Raw genomic sequence first — 19,395 nt, 5'->3', positions numbered from 1 at the left:
ATCAAATTACTAAGCAGCCACTGAATAGAACAACACAAAAACTCAGCTTTCTAATGCATCTAACCACTTCGATCAACTCTTAATGAGTGCTGAGTAGTCCCTCTAAACCAGAGTATACTTAGCTGCGAGAAAATTCATAATCATATTTTTCATAAAATCATAAAATCATATTTTTCAAAAATACTGCATTGATCAAGACAAAATAGGTGCCATTTGAAAGACTGAACTTTACAATGAATGTAGCCAGTGTGATTAACTCCTAAGTAGTGCTAAGTTTGCTGATAAATAGAATTTCTCTTTTTCATAATCTATAAAATACTTTTTCATTTTTGTACTAAGTACTGCAATGTGTCAAAAACACCATACAGCTCATGAAACATTCACAGATCATTGAAAATGGCACATATTTTTTTACAGCATATTATGATTAAAATGAGCCCAAAATTAACATAATCTATTGCGTTGATCACAAGGAACAATTTTAAAAATGTCCATTAGAGGGCGTCAATGACTGAACAAAAGGCTATTTTGCTTCCAAGTGCTGTAACTTTTGATTACTTTATGCAATCACCACCAAATTTGATCCAGATGCAGCTCACATGTTGAAGGACTTCACCAAAAAAGAATTTTCCTCCTACCTTATTTCCTTCCTGAGTTATTGCATGTCAAATAAGAAAGATATGCAAAATAAAAATAAAAAAAAAGGTCCCACTTTATATTAAGTGGCCCTAATACCTGTGAACTTACATGGTACCTAGATATGTACTTAGTATGTAACTACAGTGTAAATACACATTGGTACATAGTATTTACAACTGTAATATTTGTGTAACTACACATATGTAACAACCCACGGAAAGGTATGTGTAAGTACAAATGTGTAACAGGACATTGGTAACAACACTTTTTCCACTAAAGTAAGTACACATGTGTAACAGGCATTATGTAACTACATTTTGTAACAACAATATGTATTCACACAAGTTGTTCCACTTCCACACGCAGTCTTCCATACTGTAGTTACCAGTTAAGAACACACTGAAACCATGATGATTCCTATGTGTATACCATGTATTTACTATATGACCGGCAGGACTTATGTTGAATTGCAGCTAAAGTTTTCCCTTGTGGTACCAGTGTACATACATGATAACTCCTCAGGAACTGTCCACTTAATATAAAGTGTAAAATGGTCATAACTTACTGTGTATTATGCAAAACCCAACCCTGTGCAACACTGTATTAACAGTGTACTTACATGGTAACTCCTCAGGAACTGTCCACTTAATATAAAGTGTAAAATGGTCATAACTTACTGTGTATTATGCAAAACCCAAACCTCTGTGCAACTGTACTAACAGTGTACTTACATGGTAACTCCTCAGGAACTGTCCACTTAATATAAAGTGTAAAATGGTCGTAACTTTCTGTGTATTATGCAAAACCCAAACCTCTGTGCAACTGTACTAACAGTGTACTTACATGGTAACTCCTCAGGAACTGTCCACTTAATATAAAGTGTAAAATGGTCATTACTTACTGTGTATTATGCAAAACCCAAACCTCTGTGCAACTGTACTAACAGTGTACTTACATGGTAACTCCTCAGGAACTGTCCACTTAATATAAAGTGTAAAATGGTCATTACTTACAGTGTATTATGCAAAACCCAAACCTCTGTGCAACTGTACTAACAGTGTACTTACATGATAACTCCTCAGGAACTGTCCACTTAATATAAAGTGTAAAATGGTCATTACTTACTGTGTATTATGCAAAACCCAAACCTCTGTGCAACTGTACTAACAGTGTACATACATGGTAACTCCTCAGGAACTGTCCACTTAATATAAAGTGTAAAACGGTCATTACTTACTGTGTTTTATGCAAAACCCAAACCTCTGTGCAACTGTATTAACAGTGTATTTACATGGTAACTCCTCAGGAACTGTCCACTTAATTTAAAGTGTAAAACGGTCATAAGAGAGACCATCTCAGCAAACCCAAACCTCTCATAGTTTTATTAACAATAGCATTAAAATATATTTTGAGCCACTAATCCTACTCATACCCCTAAACCTACCCATAACCATTCCTTAAAACTACGTAGGCTAACGTTACACTTATGCAGAAAATAAAAACATAACAGACAGACAAGTAACGTTATAAATTTCACAATAATTTGTTTATTGCGAAAAATGTTAAAAAAAACGGTACCAAAAGACGTCGTTCACATGATGATGCGTTGCAGCCGCTGAGCCGCAGTCCTCTCTGGCAGTATTATAACAGTTGTGTATGAGGTACAGATCAGAGTATAAATTATTAATCCATGAAAATGTTAATCCGGTTTCGGTTCGCTCTGTGAAGGCAATGGTGAAGGCGCGCGCGCTTCTCCATTTCAAATGTACTACACCGACTGAAACACGGCATGTCGCAATCTGTGACGAAGCAGGCGAGAGCCAATGAGCGTTTGACATCACGGCCGTAAAACATGTCGTAACGCTTCTTGAAGGCGCATTTTTTGAATTTGAATTCATCACCAGCGCGCCTGAGCGCGGGATTTGACGTTTGCGGTCGCTGCTGAGAAATGGAGATGAAGATCATAAAGGGCTGAATTTGGATCTGTTTCTTGCAAACAACGTATGGATTCTAAAGATTTGGATTACATTTACATCAGGCTAATACAATTTATGTTTTTTTGTGAATTTATGTTGTGTTTTATTGGAGAAAACGCTTTTTGTGTCTCACGGTAAATGAACTAAATACTACAAAATGGTTAAACGATTAAACAAGGTATTTTTAAGGTTTTAAAGTGTATGCTATTCTTGTTTATTGTTTACAGAACACTGTAATTTACTGTAAAGGCAAATAGGTCACCACAATGTCAAATAAAAAAAATCTAAAATAAAGAGTAAATCTTTAAAAGTGCTATGCCGTAATATCCCAGAATCTATCAAAGCATAACTATCACATTTATATTTCAGAGTTTAATATCCACTATGTAACCTTGTGGTTGTATTTACTGTGGTACACAACAATGACCCTAACAATTACACTTTATATTAAGTGGACAGTTCCTGAGGAGTTACCATGTAAGTACACTGTTAGTACAGTTGCACAGAGGTTTGGGTTTTGCATAATACACAGTAAGTTATGACCATTTTACACTTTATATTAAGTGGACAGTTCCTGAGGAGTTACCATGTAAGTACACTGTTAGTACAGTTGCACAGAGGTTTGGGTTTTGCATAATACACAGTAAGTTATGACCATTTTACACTTTATATTAAGTGGACAGTTCCTGAGGAGTTACCATGTAAGTACACTGTTAGTACAGTTGCACAGAGGTTTGGGTTTTGCATAATACACAGTAAGTTATGACCATTTTACACTTTATATTAAGTGGACAGTTCCTGAGGAGTTACCATGTAAGTACACTGTTAGTACAGTTGCACAGAGGTTTGGGTTTTGCATAATACACAGTAAGTTATGACCATTTTACACTTTATATTAAGTGGACAGTTCCTGAGGAGTTACCATGTTAGTACACTGTTAGTACAGTTGCACAGAGGTTTGGGTTTTGCATAATACACAGTAAGTTATGACCATTTTACACTTTATATTAAGTGGACAGTTCCTGAGGAGTTACCATGTATGTACACTGTTAGTACAGTTGCACAGAGGTTTGGGTTTTGCATAATACACAGTAAGTTATGACCATTTTACACTTTATATTAAGTGGACAGTTCCTGAGGAGTTACCATGTAAGTACACTGTTAGTACAGTTGCACAGAGGTTTGGGTTTTGCATAATACACAGTAAGTTATGACCATTTTACACTTTATATTAAGTGGACAGTTCCTGAGGAGTTACCATGTATGTACACTGTTAGTACAGTTGCACAGAGGTTTGGGTTTTGCATAATACACAGTAAGTTATGACCATTTTACACTTTATATTAAGTGGACAGTTCCTGAGGAGTTACCATGTATGTACACTGTTAGTACAGTTGCACAGAGGTTTGGGTTTTGCATAATACACAGTAAGTTATGACCATTTTACACTTTATATTAAGTGGACAGTTCCTGAGGAGTTACCATGTAAGTACACTGTTAATACAGTGTTGCACAGGGTTGGGTTTTGCATAATACACAGTAAGTTATGACCATTTTACACTTTATATTAAGTGCAGAGTTCCTGAGGAGTTACCATGTAAGAACACTGGTACCATAAGGGAAAACTTTAGCTGTAATTCAACAAAAGTCCTGCCGGTCATATAGTAAATACATGGTATACACATAGGAATCATCATGGTTTCAGTGTGTTCTTAACTGGTAACTACAGTATGGAAGACTGCGTGTGGAAGTGGAACAACTTGTGTGAATACATATTGTTGTTACAAAATGTAGTTACATAATGCCTGTTACACATGTGTACTTACTTTAGTGGAAAAAGTGTTGTTACCAATGTCCTGTTACACATTTGTACTTACACATACCTTTCCGTGGGTTGTTACATATGTGTAGTTACACAAATATTACAGTTGTAAATACTATGTACCAATGTGTATTTACACTGTAGTTACATACTAAGTACATATCTAGGTACCATGTAAGTTCACAGGTATTAGGGCCACTTAATATAAAGTGGGACCAAAAAAAATGATATATTGTCTTTTATCAGCAGTTTCTCAGCAGGAGAATGTCCTAATCTAATGTATATTTTCTAAAAATGTAAAAAGTGTTCTATCAAACGATACCTACCTTTTGACTCTCCTTGCTATAGTTTTGGAGTTATGAGTCTTTAGTTTTGTGTATGTCACTCAGAAAAGAACCATTTTATAAATGCCTTCCAAATGTGTGAGGACTAAACAAAAAGGCTACCTTTGTTCCAAATGCTGTAACTTTTTATTACTTTATGCTATCACCACAAAAGTTGATCCAGATGTAGGGGAACTTCACCAAAAAAGAATTTTCCCCCTACCGTATTTCCTTCCTGAGTTATTGCATGTCAAACAAGAAAGATATGCAAAATCATAATAAAAATTATATATAATTTTTGTCTTTTATCAGCAGTTTCTCGGCATGACAATGTCCAAATGTAATGTATTTATTTATTTATTTTTAAATTTGAAGTGTGTTCTATCAAACGATACCTACCTTTTGTTATGAGTCTTTTGTGTGTCAATTAGAAAAAACAACTCTAAAAATACCCTCAGGGCTTAAGAGGTTAAATTTACCACCTTACCACAAACAATTTGTGCTATGGATACTTTAAAACCACAATTAATTTGCTTGTTGAGGAGAGGCAAGGCACCAAGTTCTAAATTTACCAAAGTAGGGGTGATATTTTATATATTGTATCTAACTATTTTACTAAAAACATGTAATCTAGATTACATTTAATTTGTAGTATTACTTCAATAATGACAGGAACACCTTTAAAATTCGACAAAATATTTATTTTTAAAATGGAAAAATTCACCACTGAGTTGGGACACTACAGGCCCTTGATTGAGTAGTCACGGGTAAAACCATGCATGTCTCCTCCGTACCATGGTTAAAAGTTAAAAAATACATTTATATTTTTTTCCACAGATTCTTTCTCACAAGGTGAGCCCAGAGTGTTGGGACTGGCTATGATCCCCGGCCATCATGTGGTTTCTATTGAAGTGGAATCTGAAAGCCTTCAGACCACCACCCATGGACTCTGACAACTTTAGAGACATTTGGGGTCACCATATGGACTATAGAGAATGTAGTTTCCATGCACACTTTGTATCTGCAACTACGGAGATGGCAGTAAAGATCCTCTAGAGCTGGAGTTGTAACCCAATAGGAATTTTCCCGGTGTTTTTCTTCTTTTTTTTCTTTTTTTTTTCAGGGAAATGCAATACACAGTGGTTTGGTCCTCTGTGTTGAAACAAAAATAATTAATAACAGTGTGACTTGTAAACTGTATCCTTTTGCTTGTGTGTTTGCTTCTTTGTGAGCAGTGCACATTGTGTATGTAATTCTATGGACATTGCAATTTTTCAATAAGAGTTTAATAATCACTCTGATATTTGTATGATGTCATTGCACCATTTATTAATATTTCCTCATTACCTCATATCACCAGCAGAGGTCATTCACAGACTTTATTCTTTTACATGTTGATTATTATTGCACATATATAAACAAAATGGCATCTTTCAACTGTGCTAAAATTACGAGAGTGCAAATATTTTATATATATATATCAATACATTACAAAATTAAAAGGAAATGTTTAGTTTTGTACTGAATTCATATCTATTTCTAACAACATGATATTAACTAATCAATGGATATAGAAATAGAATGACTAAATAGCATCTTGGTTATTTAGTTATCCAATATAATTGTCAAGTTAATGTAAAATGAAAAGATATACAGTATATTTTAGTATTATCAAAATCTCACTGCTCTTTTCTTGTAAATTCTTGTACACAACAATTATTTACTGCATGCAAATACTTTTATCATTGACCAAATATACAATTATAACTTTAGTTTGCAGTGGATATAAAAAGTCTGCACACCTGGTTTGTATCACAAAAACAGCTGGTTTTGGTGATGTAAGAACTGCAAGATAAATTATATCAAAATCTTCAATGTGAAAATTACAGACTTTGCAATGCCGCTGAAAAACAGAGATATTTCAGAAAAAAAGGATAAAAATAAACACGAACCTAACTGCATTCTTGTGCACACCATTTTATAATTGTGTATGTGGCTGTCTTTAGAATTAGCTAATCATCGACCTCATGTGAAATAATACACACCTGTCTTCACCTGAATTGACATCAAATAAATCTCAGCAGTTCTTGTAAGATTATTCTGACATGTTCTTGGTTGCATGCTGCTACAAGAGCCATGGGCCACAAAGAGCTTACAAAGCATTGCTCAAGTGATGTCTACAAAAAAATTCCAAGGCATTAGAATAGATATACCATGGAACACAGTGAAGACAGTCATCAACAAGTGGAATAAGTAGGGCACAACAGTAACATTAAGAACATAGCTTCCTTTTAAAATTGATAAGACAAAGAGAAAAGTGGTCATGGAGCCTGTCAAGAGGCCTACAGCAATGTAAAAAAGAGTTGTTAACTCCAATATTCATCTGTCTGGACTGTGGGGCAGGGTGGCAAGACGCAAGCCTTTTTCTGACTAAAAATAACGTCCAAGCCTGTCTAAACTCTGTAAAAACACATTTCCGGTCTCCCAAAACTATTTGGAAAAATGTGTTATGGTTAGATGAGACTGAGATTTATTTATTTTTTGGCCAAAAAAAAGAAAAAAAAAAGTGTTTGGTGTAAAAACAACAGATCACATGAGCAAAAGAACACCAACCCACAGAGAAGCATGGTGGTGGCAGCATCATGCTTTTGAGCTGATTTTTTGGAACTGGGGGTGCTTCTCAATGCTCAAATTGATGCTTCCTCGTTTCCTCGCTCCTGTGACCCGGAAACCGATCGAATTCAGCCATATTAAAGGACATCTCAATTCTATGAGGAGGCGAGGAACGAGGAGTGAGTAAGCTTCCAGAGGAGCTATGCGCGAGGATGCACGGGTGTATCCTGTACGGAAGTTTTTCTTGACGAGAAACCTGGTATAAATTCTCCTCCCCCTTCACATCTGTCACAATAATTTTAATTTATGCTTCACCTTTGCAAACCATATATCAACAGGGTATCTTGCTTTATCTTTATTATTTCTTAATTTCTTAAATAACCAAACTTTAACAACATGACTTTCCCACACTTGACTTTGAAGCTACATCAATTATTCCATCTGCCACTGTCAAAAACTTCATTCTTCTTCATCTATCATTATTAACCCTTCACTGACCTTCAACGCTTATATTAGTCAACTCTGTAAAGCTGCGTTTTTTCAACTTCGCCGTATTGCCATACTCCATCCCTATGAATCACTGGTACATGCGTTAATCACATCTCGACCCGATTATTGTAATGTTCTTTTTTCTGGACTACCAGCACACTCTATCTCGCGTTTGCAATATATTCAAAACTCTGCCGCAAGATTGCTAACGTACACTAAACGATCTGCTCATATCACTCCTATTCTGTTTAACCTCCACTGGCTACCTGTGTCTTCTCGTATTAGTTACTAAATTCTTCTGCTTACCTTTAAGTCACTCAATGCTCTTGCTCCTTCCTAGCTCTCTGACTTACTTTCTCATATTCCCTTTCAAATTCTCCGTACTTCTGGCTGTGAACCTCTGTGAGCCGAGATTTCGTCTATCATCTATGGGTGGCAGGTGTTTCTCCATTATAGCCCCTAAGCTAGGAACTCTTCCCCTGGCTCTTAGGACAACAACCACACTGCATGAATGTAAGTCTAAACTCAAAACCTATTTGTTTAACCAGTATTATCGATCATGACATGTTTTTCTTAAACATTTTCCATAACTCTGTATTACAGTCATAATGTATCCTTATGTACCATTATTATTTTGCATCTGACCTTTGCTTCAACTGCCCACCTTCTATGCTGTCTGTAAATAGTGTTTGTTTCTGTCATAGTGTCTGTTTGTATTCGATTGGAATGCAATATGCAACTGCAATCGCTCAATGTCTTGGACTGGGCAAATGGACAGTAGACATGTCCATTTATTATGTATAAACTGACTGTTTGTTCTTTACTGTTATTTTGAAGCATCATTGAGCTCGGGAAAGGCGCTATATAAATTAAACATATCATACTTATTATTATAACATAAAGGGCAGATCTTTTGAGCACAGCTGATGTTCCGGACGATTTTGGTACAGAACCTTCTGGGGTCTGCTAGAAAGCTGAAAATTAAGAGAACTTTCACCTTTCAGCATAACAATGATCCCAAACACATTTAAATCAACAAAAGAATGGCTTCACCAATGAAAGATTAATGTGGAATGGCCCAACCAGGGTCCAGACCTAAATTCTATAGAAAATCTGTGGGGGGACCTGAAGAGGGCTGTGTGCAGGTGATGTACTCGCATCTGAAACATTTTTGCAAAGAAAAGTGGTAAAATATTCCCATCAGGATGTGCCAAGCTGATAAACTCTTATCCAAACAGACAGAGTGATGTGGTGTGCCCACTTATGCAGTTAGTTATTCCAAGTTTTTTTCTCTCTTAAATTTATCAATTTGGTTCTCTTACGAGAGTATCTCTCGTACTGCGTAATAGCTTACGCTATGGGGAAAACCTCTTTTCCACGAGATATTGAAGCCAAAAATGATCCTTAATTTTTTATTAATGTAAAACGCTTTGCAGCAGCAAGCAAACATAGGCGAGACAGCTCGCGCGCCTATTGGCTGCTCTTGTGGCAAATGCAGCAGCCTATCGAGAGAGACTCTGCGTGACGTAATGACCAATGGGGGCAATTCGCGCCCATATCGTCACGTCCCGCCAGAAAGGGCGTGGTCTCGCCCTATAAATAAGCTCGGTAGGCTGGTACAAGCTGATTTTCATCTCTTCAGCGAAGCGTACGCATCGCTGGATCCGGAGTGAGAAGCCGCGCCGTCGACGCAAGCCTTTCAGCGGGACGAGCTTCTGGTCGCTGGCCTCGCCGCCTTCAACTGCCGTACCTGCTGCGCTTTCCGGCGTTCTATATCCTTTATATCCTTACTCTGCTGAGAGTGTTAGCTCGCTTACGTGACACGACTTGCACTTCTCATCACAAAAAGAGCTGCGTCTTTTTAAAGATGCCATCCTGTGGCGCGTGCCGCGCCCCACTCAGCGACGAGGACCGTCATGTCATCTGCGTGTCCTGCCTGGGTGAGGATCACGCGGCTATCGCGCTCGCAGACGGCGGATGCCCTCATTGCGAGCTTATGCCTATGGTGACTCTGAGGACTCGCCTGGCGTCATTCTCCGAGCCTTTACCACAGCCCGCCGTGGTGCCGCGCCGCAAGAAGCGCCGCGCCCAGCGCGCTCCCGAGCTCTCTCCAGCCCGCCAAAGCTCGCCGGTTCGCCCGCCAGCTTCGCCGGTTTCGCTCGAGTCGCTCACTGGCGGACAACGGCCGCCGTCTGCCGCCGTGTCCGTCCACGAGTTCAACGAACCCACCGAGGCGTGTTCTCTTCTGGCATCTGATAGCGAGGATTGGGCGAGCTCCGTGGACCTCCCCTCCGCTAGCGTTTCCCGCCAAACCACTGGGAAGAGAGCCGGCATTGAGACTGAGCTGATGCGTCTGCTCTCTCAAGCCGTGGAAAGCATTGGCCTCGACTGGGAGGCGCCCGCGCAACCGCCGCGCAACAGACTGGACGGACGCTTTCTCGGAAAAGACGAAGCTCCGTCAAAGTCAAGGCCCGCGCCCTTCCTCCCTGAACTACACGAGGAAGTGACTAAGTCGTGGAACGCCCCCTTCTCCGCCAGGCTGCGTACCTCTGCCTCTGCTGCATTCTCCACGGTGGATGGTGCGAAGGACAGAGGGTACCTCTCCGTTCCTCCTGTGGAACCGGCTGTAGCGTCTCATCTCTGCCCGCCCTCCGCTGGACGGCGCGCTCAGACGACGCTCCCATCTAAAGCCTGCCGAGTGACGTCAGCCATGCACGGGCGCGCTTACACCGCCGCCGGGCAAGCAGTTTCAGCGCTGCACACTATGGCTATCCTGCAGATCTTCCAGGCCGACCTTCTCCTTAAACTGGACGAGGAAGGGCCCGAAGCGATCTGCGTGGCGGACCTGAGAAGCGCTACAGACCTCGCTCTACGCGCTGCTAAAGCCGCTGCACAGGCCATAGGACGGAATATGGCCTCTCTCACCGTGGCTGAGAGACACTTATGGCTGACGCTGTCCGAGATGACGGAAGCCGAGCGCTCTGTGTTCCTCGACGCGCCCATTTCGTCAGCGGGCCTCTTCGGATCTGCCGTCAAGGATTTCGCGGACAGATTCATGGAGGTGCAGAAGACTTCGCAGGCTATGAAGCACTTCCTTCCGAAGCGCTCGAGCTCCGCTGCAGGCCGCTCAAAACAGCCGTCTGCTCGCAGCTCTCGGCCGCAACCTGCACCACCCGCCGCCGCCGCTTCACAGCGCCGCCAGGCCCGAGGCCCGAGACCAAAGACCGCGCTCTCGCTCTGCTGGACGCCGCCCCCCTCAGCGCGGGCCCCGGCCGAGGATTGAGATCAAGCCCGAGGCCTCAAAGCCTTCCTAGCCACTCTAGGAAAGCGACGGTGTTCGGATCCCGCTGCGGCCGGATTTCCACCAAAACTTCTCGCTCGGTCAGTTCCAAGCATTGTGACTGTCCCAGTGTATTTCGCAGTGAGCCAGCCGGTGTCTCAGCCCGCTTGCCTGCGCACAAAAGCCGTTTTTACGGCTACCCAGATAAATCCAATAAAGAGTGCATTTTCTGGTGTTCCGGCCACGGCCGATGGTGTTATGAGTGTTGTAAGAATGCCCACGCCCCAGTGCCCATTCCCACACCCAGACACAGCCCGCCACGGTGCAGGGCTAGCACAAATAAAATCGACTCAGGTCGATTGTGCAGACAATGTAGTGAACGCGCCCATGTCACAATGCCCGCTTACACTGCACGCTGCGTGTCCCTTGGTTTCTGTAAAAACGAAACCAACACACATTCAGTCGGCTCTAACCGACAGTGTTTTCAGTGTAGTAAATGTGCCCGCAGTTCCGTCCCCACATTCTCTCACAGACACACAGAATCCTACGGGATCCGCCCCGCTCACTTTCTCTGCACAATCTGCCATAGAGAAGCTGAGCGCGGCCGGGCTGCCCGCTGTGATCAGCGCGCCCCCCGCCTCAAACGCTGTAAACACGGTGTTGTGTTCCCAGTATACCAGGGCTCTCGAGCTGCCGTTTTGCCGCAGCCAGAGCCCGGATTTCATTCTGCCTCTAGCTATTCACGCAGATGCGTGGTCAAATCTTCCCGGGGTATCAGAATGGGTGCTGAACACTATAAAGAGAGGCTATTCGCTACAATTCGCTCGACGCCCTCGCCGTTATACGGCGTGTGTCGAAACTACGGTGAAAAACGAAGTGTCTCATCTACTTCTTGCCGAGATAGCGAAACTACTGAGCAAAGGGGCTATAGAACCTTTATCTCAGGCTCAGAGCGAAGGGGGCCTATACAGCAGATATTTTTTGGTACCGAAAAAAGATGGGGGTCTCAGACCCATTTTAGATCTGCGACAGCTGAACAGAGCGCTTGTGATGCGCCAGTTCAGAATGCTTACGACCAGGAAAATCCTCGCGCAAGTGCGCCACGGGGACTGGTTTATGTCAATAGATCTGAAAGATGCCTATTTCCAAATACAAATAGCCTCCCATCACAGGCGATTCTTGAGATTCGCCTTCGAGGGCCAGGCATATCAATACACAGTCCTGCCGTTCGGCCTGTCTCTAGCACCTCGTACATTCACGAAGTGCATGGACGCGGCGCTCGCACCCCTGAGACTTCAGGGCATGCGAGTCCTGAACTACTTGGACGATTGGCTGATTCTAGCTCGATCACGATCGGAGCTCATAGAACACAGGGCCGCATTACTCGAGCACCTCGAGGAGCTGGGCCTCACAGTCAATTGGGCGAAAAGCTCACTGTCTCCCAGTCAGAAAATTTCCTTTCTGGGAACAGTGTTAGACTCGCTATCCATGACGGCAGGCCTGTCACCGGAGCGCGGACTAAATATTCAGCACGTCGCGAAATCCCTCCGCCACGGCTCGATAGTTCCGCTCAAAAGGTTTCAGAAAATGCTGGGTCTAATGGCCTCAGCAGCCTCTGTACTCCAGCTGGGCTTGCTTCGCATGCGCCCACTGCAGATGTGGCTGAAAGCGCGGGTTCCACCCAGGGCATGGACAGCGGGTCTGTTTCGCCTCAGGGTCGACCTACAGTGCGTTTCAGCTCTGGAACCTTGGAAAATAACCGACTGGTATCAGTCAGGTGTGAGTCTGGGGACCGCTTCAAGTGTGAAGGTGGTGTCTACGGACACCTCCACCTCGGGGTGGGGAGCGCTGCTCGAGGGCAGACCGCTAGCTGGCCTGTGGTCAGAACGGGAAAACCTCCTTCACATAAACTGCTTGGAAATGATAGCAGTCGACAAAGCGCTACGACGCTTCTGTCCCCAGGTAACAGGCCACCACGTCTTGGTCCGGTCGGACAACATGTCAGTGGTGGCATACATAAATTTACTGCAGCCCCATGAGTGTTGACACACGTATGGCCACCCAGATCAGGCTGAAAGCTTTCACCCTGGCTGCGCGTTTAATTGTCATATGATTAGCCCCTCTGGGTGCTATTTTATAAGGAATGACGCTTCCAGCCTCTCTTCCTCCACTCTATGTGAGTTTATGGTGATTATGCACTATATGAGCCCCGGGTTTCGGCCCCTGGGACTTTGGTGTTGGATCCCTGTACGCACGGCGTGTTGCATTGTGTTCCCCATAGCGTAAGCTATTACGCAGTACGAGAGATACTCTCGTAAGAGAACATACTCGGTTACTAACGTAACCTCGGTTCTCTCTAGAGAGGGAACGAGTACTGCGTATCTTGCCGTGCTTGGAATACGCTCTGGTTCGCTTCGGCGATGAAAACCAGCTTGTACCAGCCTACCGAGCTTATTTATAGGGCGAGACCACGCCCTTTCTGGCGGGACGTGACGATATGGGCGCGAATTGCCCCCATTGATCATTACGTCACGCAGAGTCTCTCTCGATAGGCTGCTGCATTTGCCGCAAGAGCAGCCAATAGGCGCGCGAGCTGTCTCGCCTATGTTTGCTTGCTGCTGCAAAGCGTTTTACATTAATAAAAAATTAAGGATAATTTTTGGCTTCAATATCTCGTGGAAAAGAGGTTTTTCCCATAGCGTAAGCTATTACGCAGTACTCGTTCCCTCTCTAGAGAGAACCGAGGTTACGTTATGAACCGAGTACGTTTTCATTGGCATTTGCACAGGTTACCATTTTACATTAAACATGCAAAAGTTCTGATATGATTTATCTTTGTTTAATTTTTTACATCACAAAAATTAACCATTTTAACAGGGGTGTAGACTTTTTATATCCACTGTACATGGTTCCATTCTCCAGTAAACTTAACTTAAGACTGTTTACATAAGAAATGTGACATCTGCTTTACAGCAGATTCTGACCATACTGCATAGAAAAGGTATTGCATTGTGTTCTGTTTTGTGATGTCTGTAACTTGACTTTGTTGATCCCATGTATTTATTACCTTCCTTATGCCAGCTACACACTGCACAATTTTGGCAACAACCTACAGCCAAGATACAAGGCAAGGGCAAGGGTGGGAGAGCCATGGCTTCAGCAAGCAACAGTTCTCACCTTTATATTCTTTTTTTTTCTTTTTCTTTTTTTCTGCTAATCAGCACATAGACAACTTGTATCAAAGCTTCTTGCGGGCTACCATTTTGAACAGGAAGAATACTCACACAAGAACTCCTGTATCATGCTTGATTTTACGTTATTTTCTATATCACTTCTCGAGTGTGTTTGGTTGTTCAGACAGAGATGTCGGCGATTCTTTGTATCAAAAAGTTGTGTAATGCGTGACCCCCTGTCGCCGATCTGTCATGTGTTGGGCACACAATAGCACCTAAATGGTACCCCAGATAGTCATGTAGTCTGAGAAGAACAGCGTTCCAATGACTTTCACGAGTTCACACTTACATATAATTTGAGGAAAGATTTAATGCGTATTTGGCGTGCTGTGCGGATTGAGGGCTCCGAGCTCGGAATTCAGCCCGAACCCAGAGTACTCCCCCCGTATGTAAGCGATTTTTTGAACTAGGAGTGTGGAGAACTAGAAGTGTGGAGAAGGGGTGGAGGGGGGATGCTGCAAACTGTCAATGGATCGAGGTAAGACTGTTGAGTCTATATGTACCCTTTTATCATTGATTGCTGATTGCTGTCCACTCGTGTTAATTATCTGAACGTGCTCCTCCCGAACTTAGTTAATAAAACTTCATTTAAAAATGGTGTAGTGTGTTCCCAGCATTAAACATATGCATTGAGTCTATATTGGCTGGAAGGGACATGGGATATTGTAGAGGCAGTTTGAACCATATGTCTGGATTGAGGCTGGTAGGAGTATGATCTGAAGTTCTGAAGATGTGATCTGAGCAAACAAAATAGAAATAGAAATTTAGCACAGACATTTTTTAAAAACAACTGATGCAGGGCCGTCCATAGGGCGGTGCAACTGGTCCCGTGCTTTAGGGGCCCAGCGGCGGACGCAAATAGACCGACCAAGGGGGCCCGCTTCCTCTAACTCAGGCTTGGGACGGCCCTAAACTAATCTCACCTCTCATTTAAACATCCTGAAAATGTCTCAGGCAGGTTACTGATTGCTGAAATGGTTAGTTAATGAAGTGTCACTTTAACAGCACTTGTGTTGCATACTAAACTCACTTTTTTTCCTCTCGGCTGCACAGTCCACAGGAAAACAGCAAACAGCTGCCGCCACATAAAGCCATTATGGCTGAACTCCAACCAATGTACAGCCCTTCTCCGATTTCATACCTAAACACACAGGACACATCTAACATTACACAGTAGAGGCATTCCAAGACTGCGAAATGACAGGCCAATATTGTCTGAAACATAATCACAAACATGTTTGTACAAGTGATCTTACTCATGGTATATTGCTTAATTAGATAACTCCAAATACGATGAAATAGTTCTAAATATTTTCTCTAATAGCTCTACATACCAAGATAATAACTCTTCTTTCCACTTACTTTATTCCTGGATAAAGCGGGTCAAAGAATTCCTGAGTGATATTGAAAGCATACCAAGACACTGCAATCATCGTGCACAGACCTGAAACATGAAAATTAATTTTGTTTCTATAAACAAACTACCAATGTTTAAATTACCTATGCTTCTCCTTACCAAGACAGTCAATCAAAGGTTATTTTGAAGACATTTATTTTGTGAAAGCATAATCTTAATAGTTCCTAACACTTACAAGGTTTAATTAATTAACATTAATGCATTGGGTATCATGAACTATCCTCATGCAGTATTTACTAATCTTGGTTAATGTTATTAAATATATTTTTAACATTGCAATTTGTATAAAATTATGTATAATGAACAAAAAATAATGAACAATGGATAGTATATATACCCTTATATAGAGTAATAAATCCAATATATATTTAAAAAAAAGTTGTTTGATTAGTTCTTGATTAGATTGTGTTGGGTAAACACAATAAAGGCGAACTGACGTACAAGACTCAATAAGATTGTGAAGGTAGATTTTTAACCAAGAGGGAAATTGAAATTCACATAAATGTTTGGTCGGGGAAAGGTATAAACTGTTTTATAGATGGTTTTTTTTTTTTTTTATAAAAAATTCTGTTGGTCAAAACTGTTTCTTGAATGCTCTGTGCAGTGTACCTCAATATATTCACTTGAGTCAAGTCATATTTATTTATATAGCACTTTTTACAATACAGATTGTTTCAAAGCAACTCCACAGAGATAACAGGAAAACAATGCAAAAAAGTTTGTTTCCAGAAGAAAATAGCGTCACAGTCCAGATTAAGTAAGTTCAGTGATGTTTTATTTTTGTTTTTAAAAAAAGTTATTAATTTAGTTCATTTATAAAGCCTCTGGAGTAAACCGTGATGTCATCGTCCAGCTCAGTTCAGTTCTTGTATAATAGTGTCAATGCAGGCAGATCAATAATATTGTTGAATATTAAAGTAAATGTTACATTTTAATGTCCCCAACTAAGCAAGCCAAGCCAATGGTAACAAAGGTGGAAAAAGGCAACAGTGGCAAGGAACCAACTCCATCAGGTGGCAGAATGGAGAAAAAAAACCTTGCAGAACCCAGGCTCAGTCGGGGAGCCAGTTCTCCTCTGGCCAATGAACAAACAGTGTATGATTATGATTCAGGCAGCATTATAGGTCAGAAGTCAGATTGGTTTGGAACAATCAGAGTATTATCCAGTTCCATCTGGCTGAATTAAAAAAATATGACAACTAGCCCTGACTGTCACAGTTAGTTGCAGCAAGGAGTAAGGCAGGATCTATACACAGCAGTCATTTTATTTAACGATAAACCAAATAAAAAACACGCAGGAGCACTGGAGATTTCTGAAATGCAGGAGAATTGACCCATAAACATAGACAAGAACAGAACCAAGAACAACTCAAACTGAGAGCTATAAACAGGGTAGCAAAAGAGCTAAACAATAATGAACAGGTGAAGAAAATCCAACAATGAGTTGCTATGGAAACAAATTAAAACATTCTAGACAGCATGGGAACAAAAGAAAAACAGGAAACAAAAATCAAAATGAAACAGAAACCAAAACTTAAAGGGATAGTTCACCCAAAAATGAAAACTAACCCATGATTTACTCACCCTGAAGCCATCCTAGGTATATATGACATTCTTCTTTCAGAAGTTGTCGAAGTTATATTAAAAAATGTCCTGGCTCTTCCAAGCTTTATAATGGGTATATTTTTTGGAAGTCCATCAAAGCGCATCCATCCATGATAAAAGTGCTTGAAAAGGCTCTGGGGGTTAATAAAGACCTTTTGAAGTGAAGCGATCCATTTGTGTAAGAAAAACATCCATATTTAAAACTTTATTCGACTAAAATAACTAGCTTCCGGCAGACGGCCGTACGCAGGTCGACTTACGGCAAAAGAGTAACACTTGACGATGTATGACGTAGGATGTAGGTGTAGCGTAAGGTTTGACGCCTCTCGCGGTTCAAACAAACAGGGCTGGGCAACCGCGTTCGTCATTACATTGTGTCAAGTTCAAGGGTTAGTCTTTTGCCGTAAATCTATGCGTACGTCCGTCTGCCGGAAGCTACCGTAGTTATTTTAGTCGATAAAGTTTTAAATATGGATATTTTTCTTATACGAACTCATCGCTTCACTTCAGAAGGCCTTTATTAACCCGCCAGAGCCGTGTCGAGCACTTTTATCATGGATGGATGCGCTTTGATGGACTTCCAAAAAAATATACCCATTGACTCCCATTATAAGGCTTGGAAGAGCCAGGACATTTTTTAATTCAACTCCGATTTTATTCGTCTGAAAGAAGAATGTCATATACACACCAAGGATGACTTCGGGGTAGGTAAATCATGGGCTAATTTTCATTTTTGGGTGAACTCTCCCTTTAACTTTACCCTGATTTCCTTTACTGTATATGACAGGTGGTAAGACAGTAAAGGACATCACTTGGTGAAGTTCTTACCTTGCAGTATGAAGAAGACACCTCCAGCCCCAGCGATACGACCCTTCATTATGTAATTCTCCCCTCCTATCTTGGAACACTGCATACCCACTAGAGTTGCCACCAGCCCGAATGCACCTAGCACAATGGATGTGATCATTAATGCACGGCATGCTTGGATTAAACCTGAGAAAACAGAGAAGGAACAGTTACAAGTCTGACAGCTGTAGACAAATAGTAAAATAAAAAAATAAAGATATGTGAATAAGATACAAATATGTATATACATTAAAAAAAGACATTAATATGTACAGGTGTGCTATATAAAAACAGAATAAAATAGATTTAAAGGTAACACTTTACAATTAGGTTTCATTAGCTTCATGATAACTACATCAGTTAACATGAACTCCACTTCTACAGCATTTATTAATCTTTGTTCATGTTAATTTCAACATTTACTAATACATTATTAAAATCAAAAGTTGTATTTGTTAACATTAGTTAATGCACTGTGAAGTAACATGAACAAACAATTAACAGTTGTATTTTTATTAACTAACGTTAACAAAGATTAACAAATACAGTCACAAATTAATTGCTTAATTAACAGTGAGTGGAATAAGTAGAGATGGGGTATTGTTAAATAAATGTAAGTGGTATTGCACATGGTTATCATTGCACAGTGGGGAGAACATTTAGCTGTTCATGAGGTAGATTGCCTGGGGGAAGAAACTTTTCTTTTGCCTAGCTGTTGCCTAGCTGCTTTTGCCTAACGAATTTGAAGAACTCCACAGCAGCCACATTGCTGTTCATGATGGTGAGTAGGGGTAGTGCTGGGGTGTTCCTCCTGAAGTCCACTATCATCTCCACTGTTTTGAGCGTGTTCAGCTCCAGGTTGTTATGACAGCACAAGACAGTCAGTTGTTCAACCTCCTGTCTGTATGCAGACTCGTTACCATTGTGGATGAGGCAGATGACTGTAATTTCATCTGCAATCTTCAGGAGTTTGACCGAAGGATCTTTAGCAGTGCAGTCATTTGTGTGCAGGGAGAACAGCAGTGGGAAGAGCACACATCCCAGTGCTGATTGGGAAAATTCAAGTCCAACATCTTCACATTCTCACTAGCTGTTGTCTATCTGTCAGAAAGCTGGTGATCCATTGACAGATAGAGCTAGGAACAGAGAGCT

General features: G+C 41.3%; 2 protein-coding genes across 3 annotated transcripts in view; one reads left to right on the top strand and one right to left on the bottom strand.

Annotated features, from left to right (window-relative positions):
• The window catches only part of naa38 (N-alpha-acetyltransferase 38, NatC auxiliary subunit), a 94,053-nt gene extending 87,986 nt beyond the window's left edge, over nucleotides 1-6,067 (top strand). Inside the window, exon 3 of the mRNA XM_056235930.1 lies at nucleotides 5,598-6,067. Within this exon, the coding sequence (XP_056091905.1) occupies nucleotides 5,598-5,713 (116 nt within the window). The 3' untranslated portion in view covers nucleotides 5,714-6,067. The remainder of the gene's footprint in view (nucleotides 1-5,597) is intronic.
• Nucleotides 6,068-14,777: 8,710 nt separating this feature from the next.
• Nucleotides 14,778-19,395, bottom strand: part of cldn15b (claudin 15b) — a 72,347-nt gene continuing 67,729 nt past the window's right edge. The window contains exons 2-5 of one of the 2 annotated variants that reach the window (XM_056235910.1): nucleotides 18,226-18,342; nucleotides 15,738-15,819; nucleotides 15,406-15,516; nucleotides 14,778-15,112 (exon numbers count right to left, since the gene is read on the bottom strand). In XM_056235910.1, coding sequence (XP_056091885.1) covers nucleotides 14,992-15,112; nucleotides 15,406-15,516; nucleotides 15,738-15,819; nucleotides 18,226-18,342 — 431 coding nt within the window. In that variant the 3' untranslated portion in view covers nucleotides 14,778-14,991. Of the gene's footprint in view, nucleotides 15,113-15,405; nucleotides 15,517-15,737; nucleotides 15,820-18,225; nucleotides 18,391-19,395 lie in introns of both variants that reach the window. The other variant, XM_056235900.1, reaches the window with a different exon arrangement.

This window comes from Rhinichthys klamathensis, unplaced genomic scaffold (assembly GCF_029890125.1).
Source record: "Rhinichthys klamathensis goyatoka isolate OS25496 unplaced genomic scaffold, OSU_Roscu_1.1 h1tg000019l_1, whole genome shotgun sequence".
NCBI classification, from domain to species: domain Eukaryota; kingdom Metazoa; phylum Chordata; class Actinopteri; order Cypriniformes; family Leuciscidae; genus Rhinichthys; species Rhinichthys klamathensis.
Note: the sequence above shows the minus strand (reverse complement) of the source record. Positions and strands in the feature narration are given on the sequence as shown.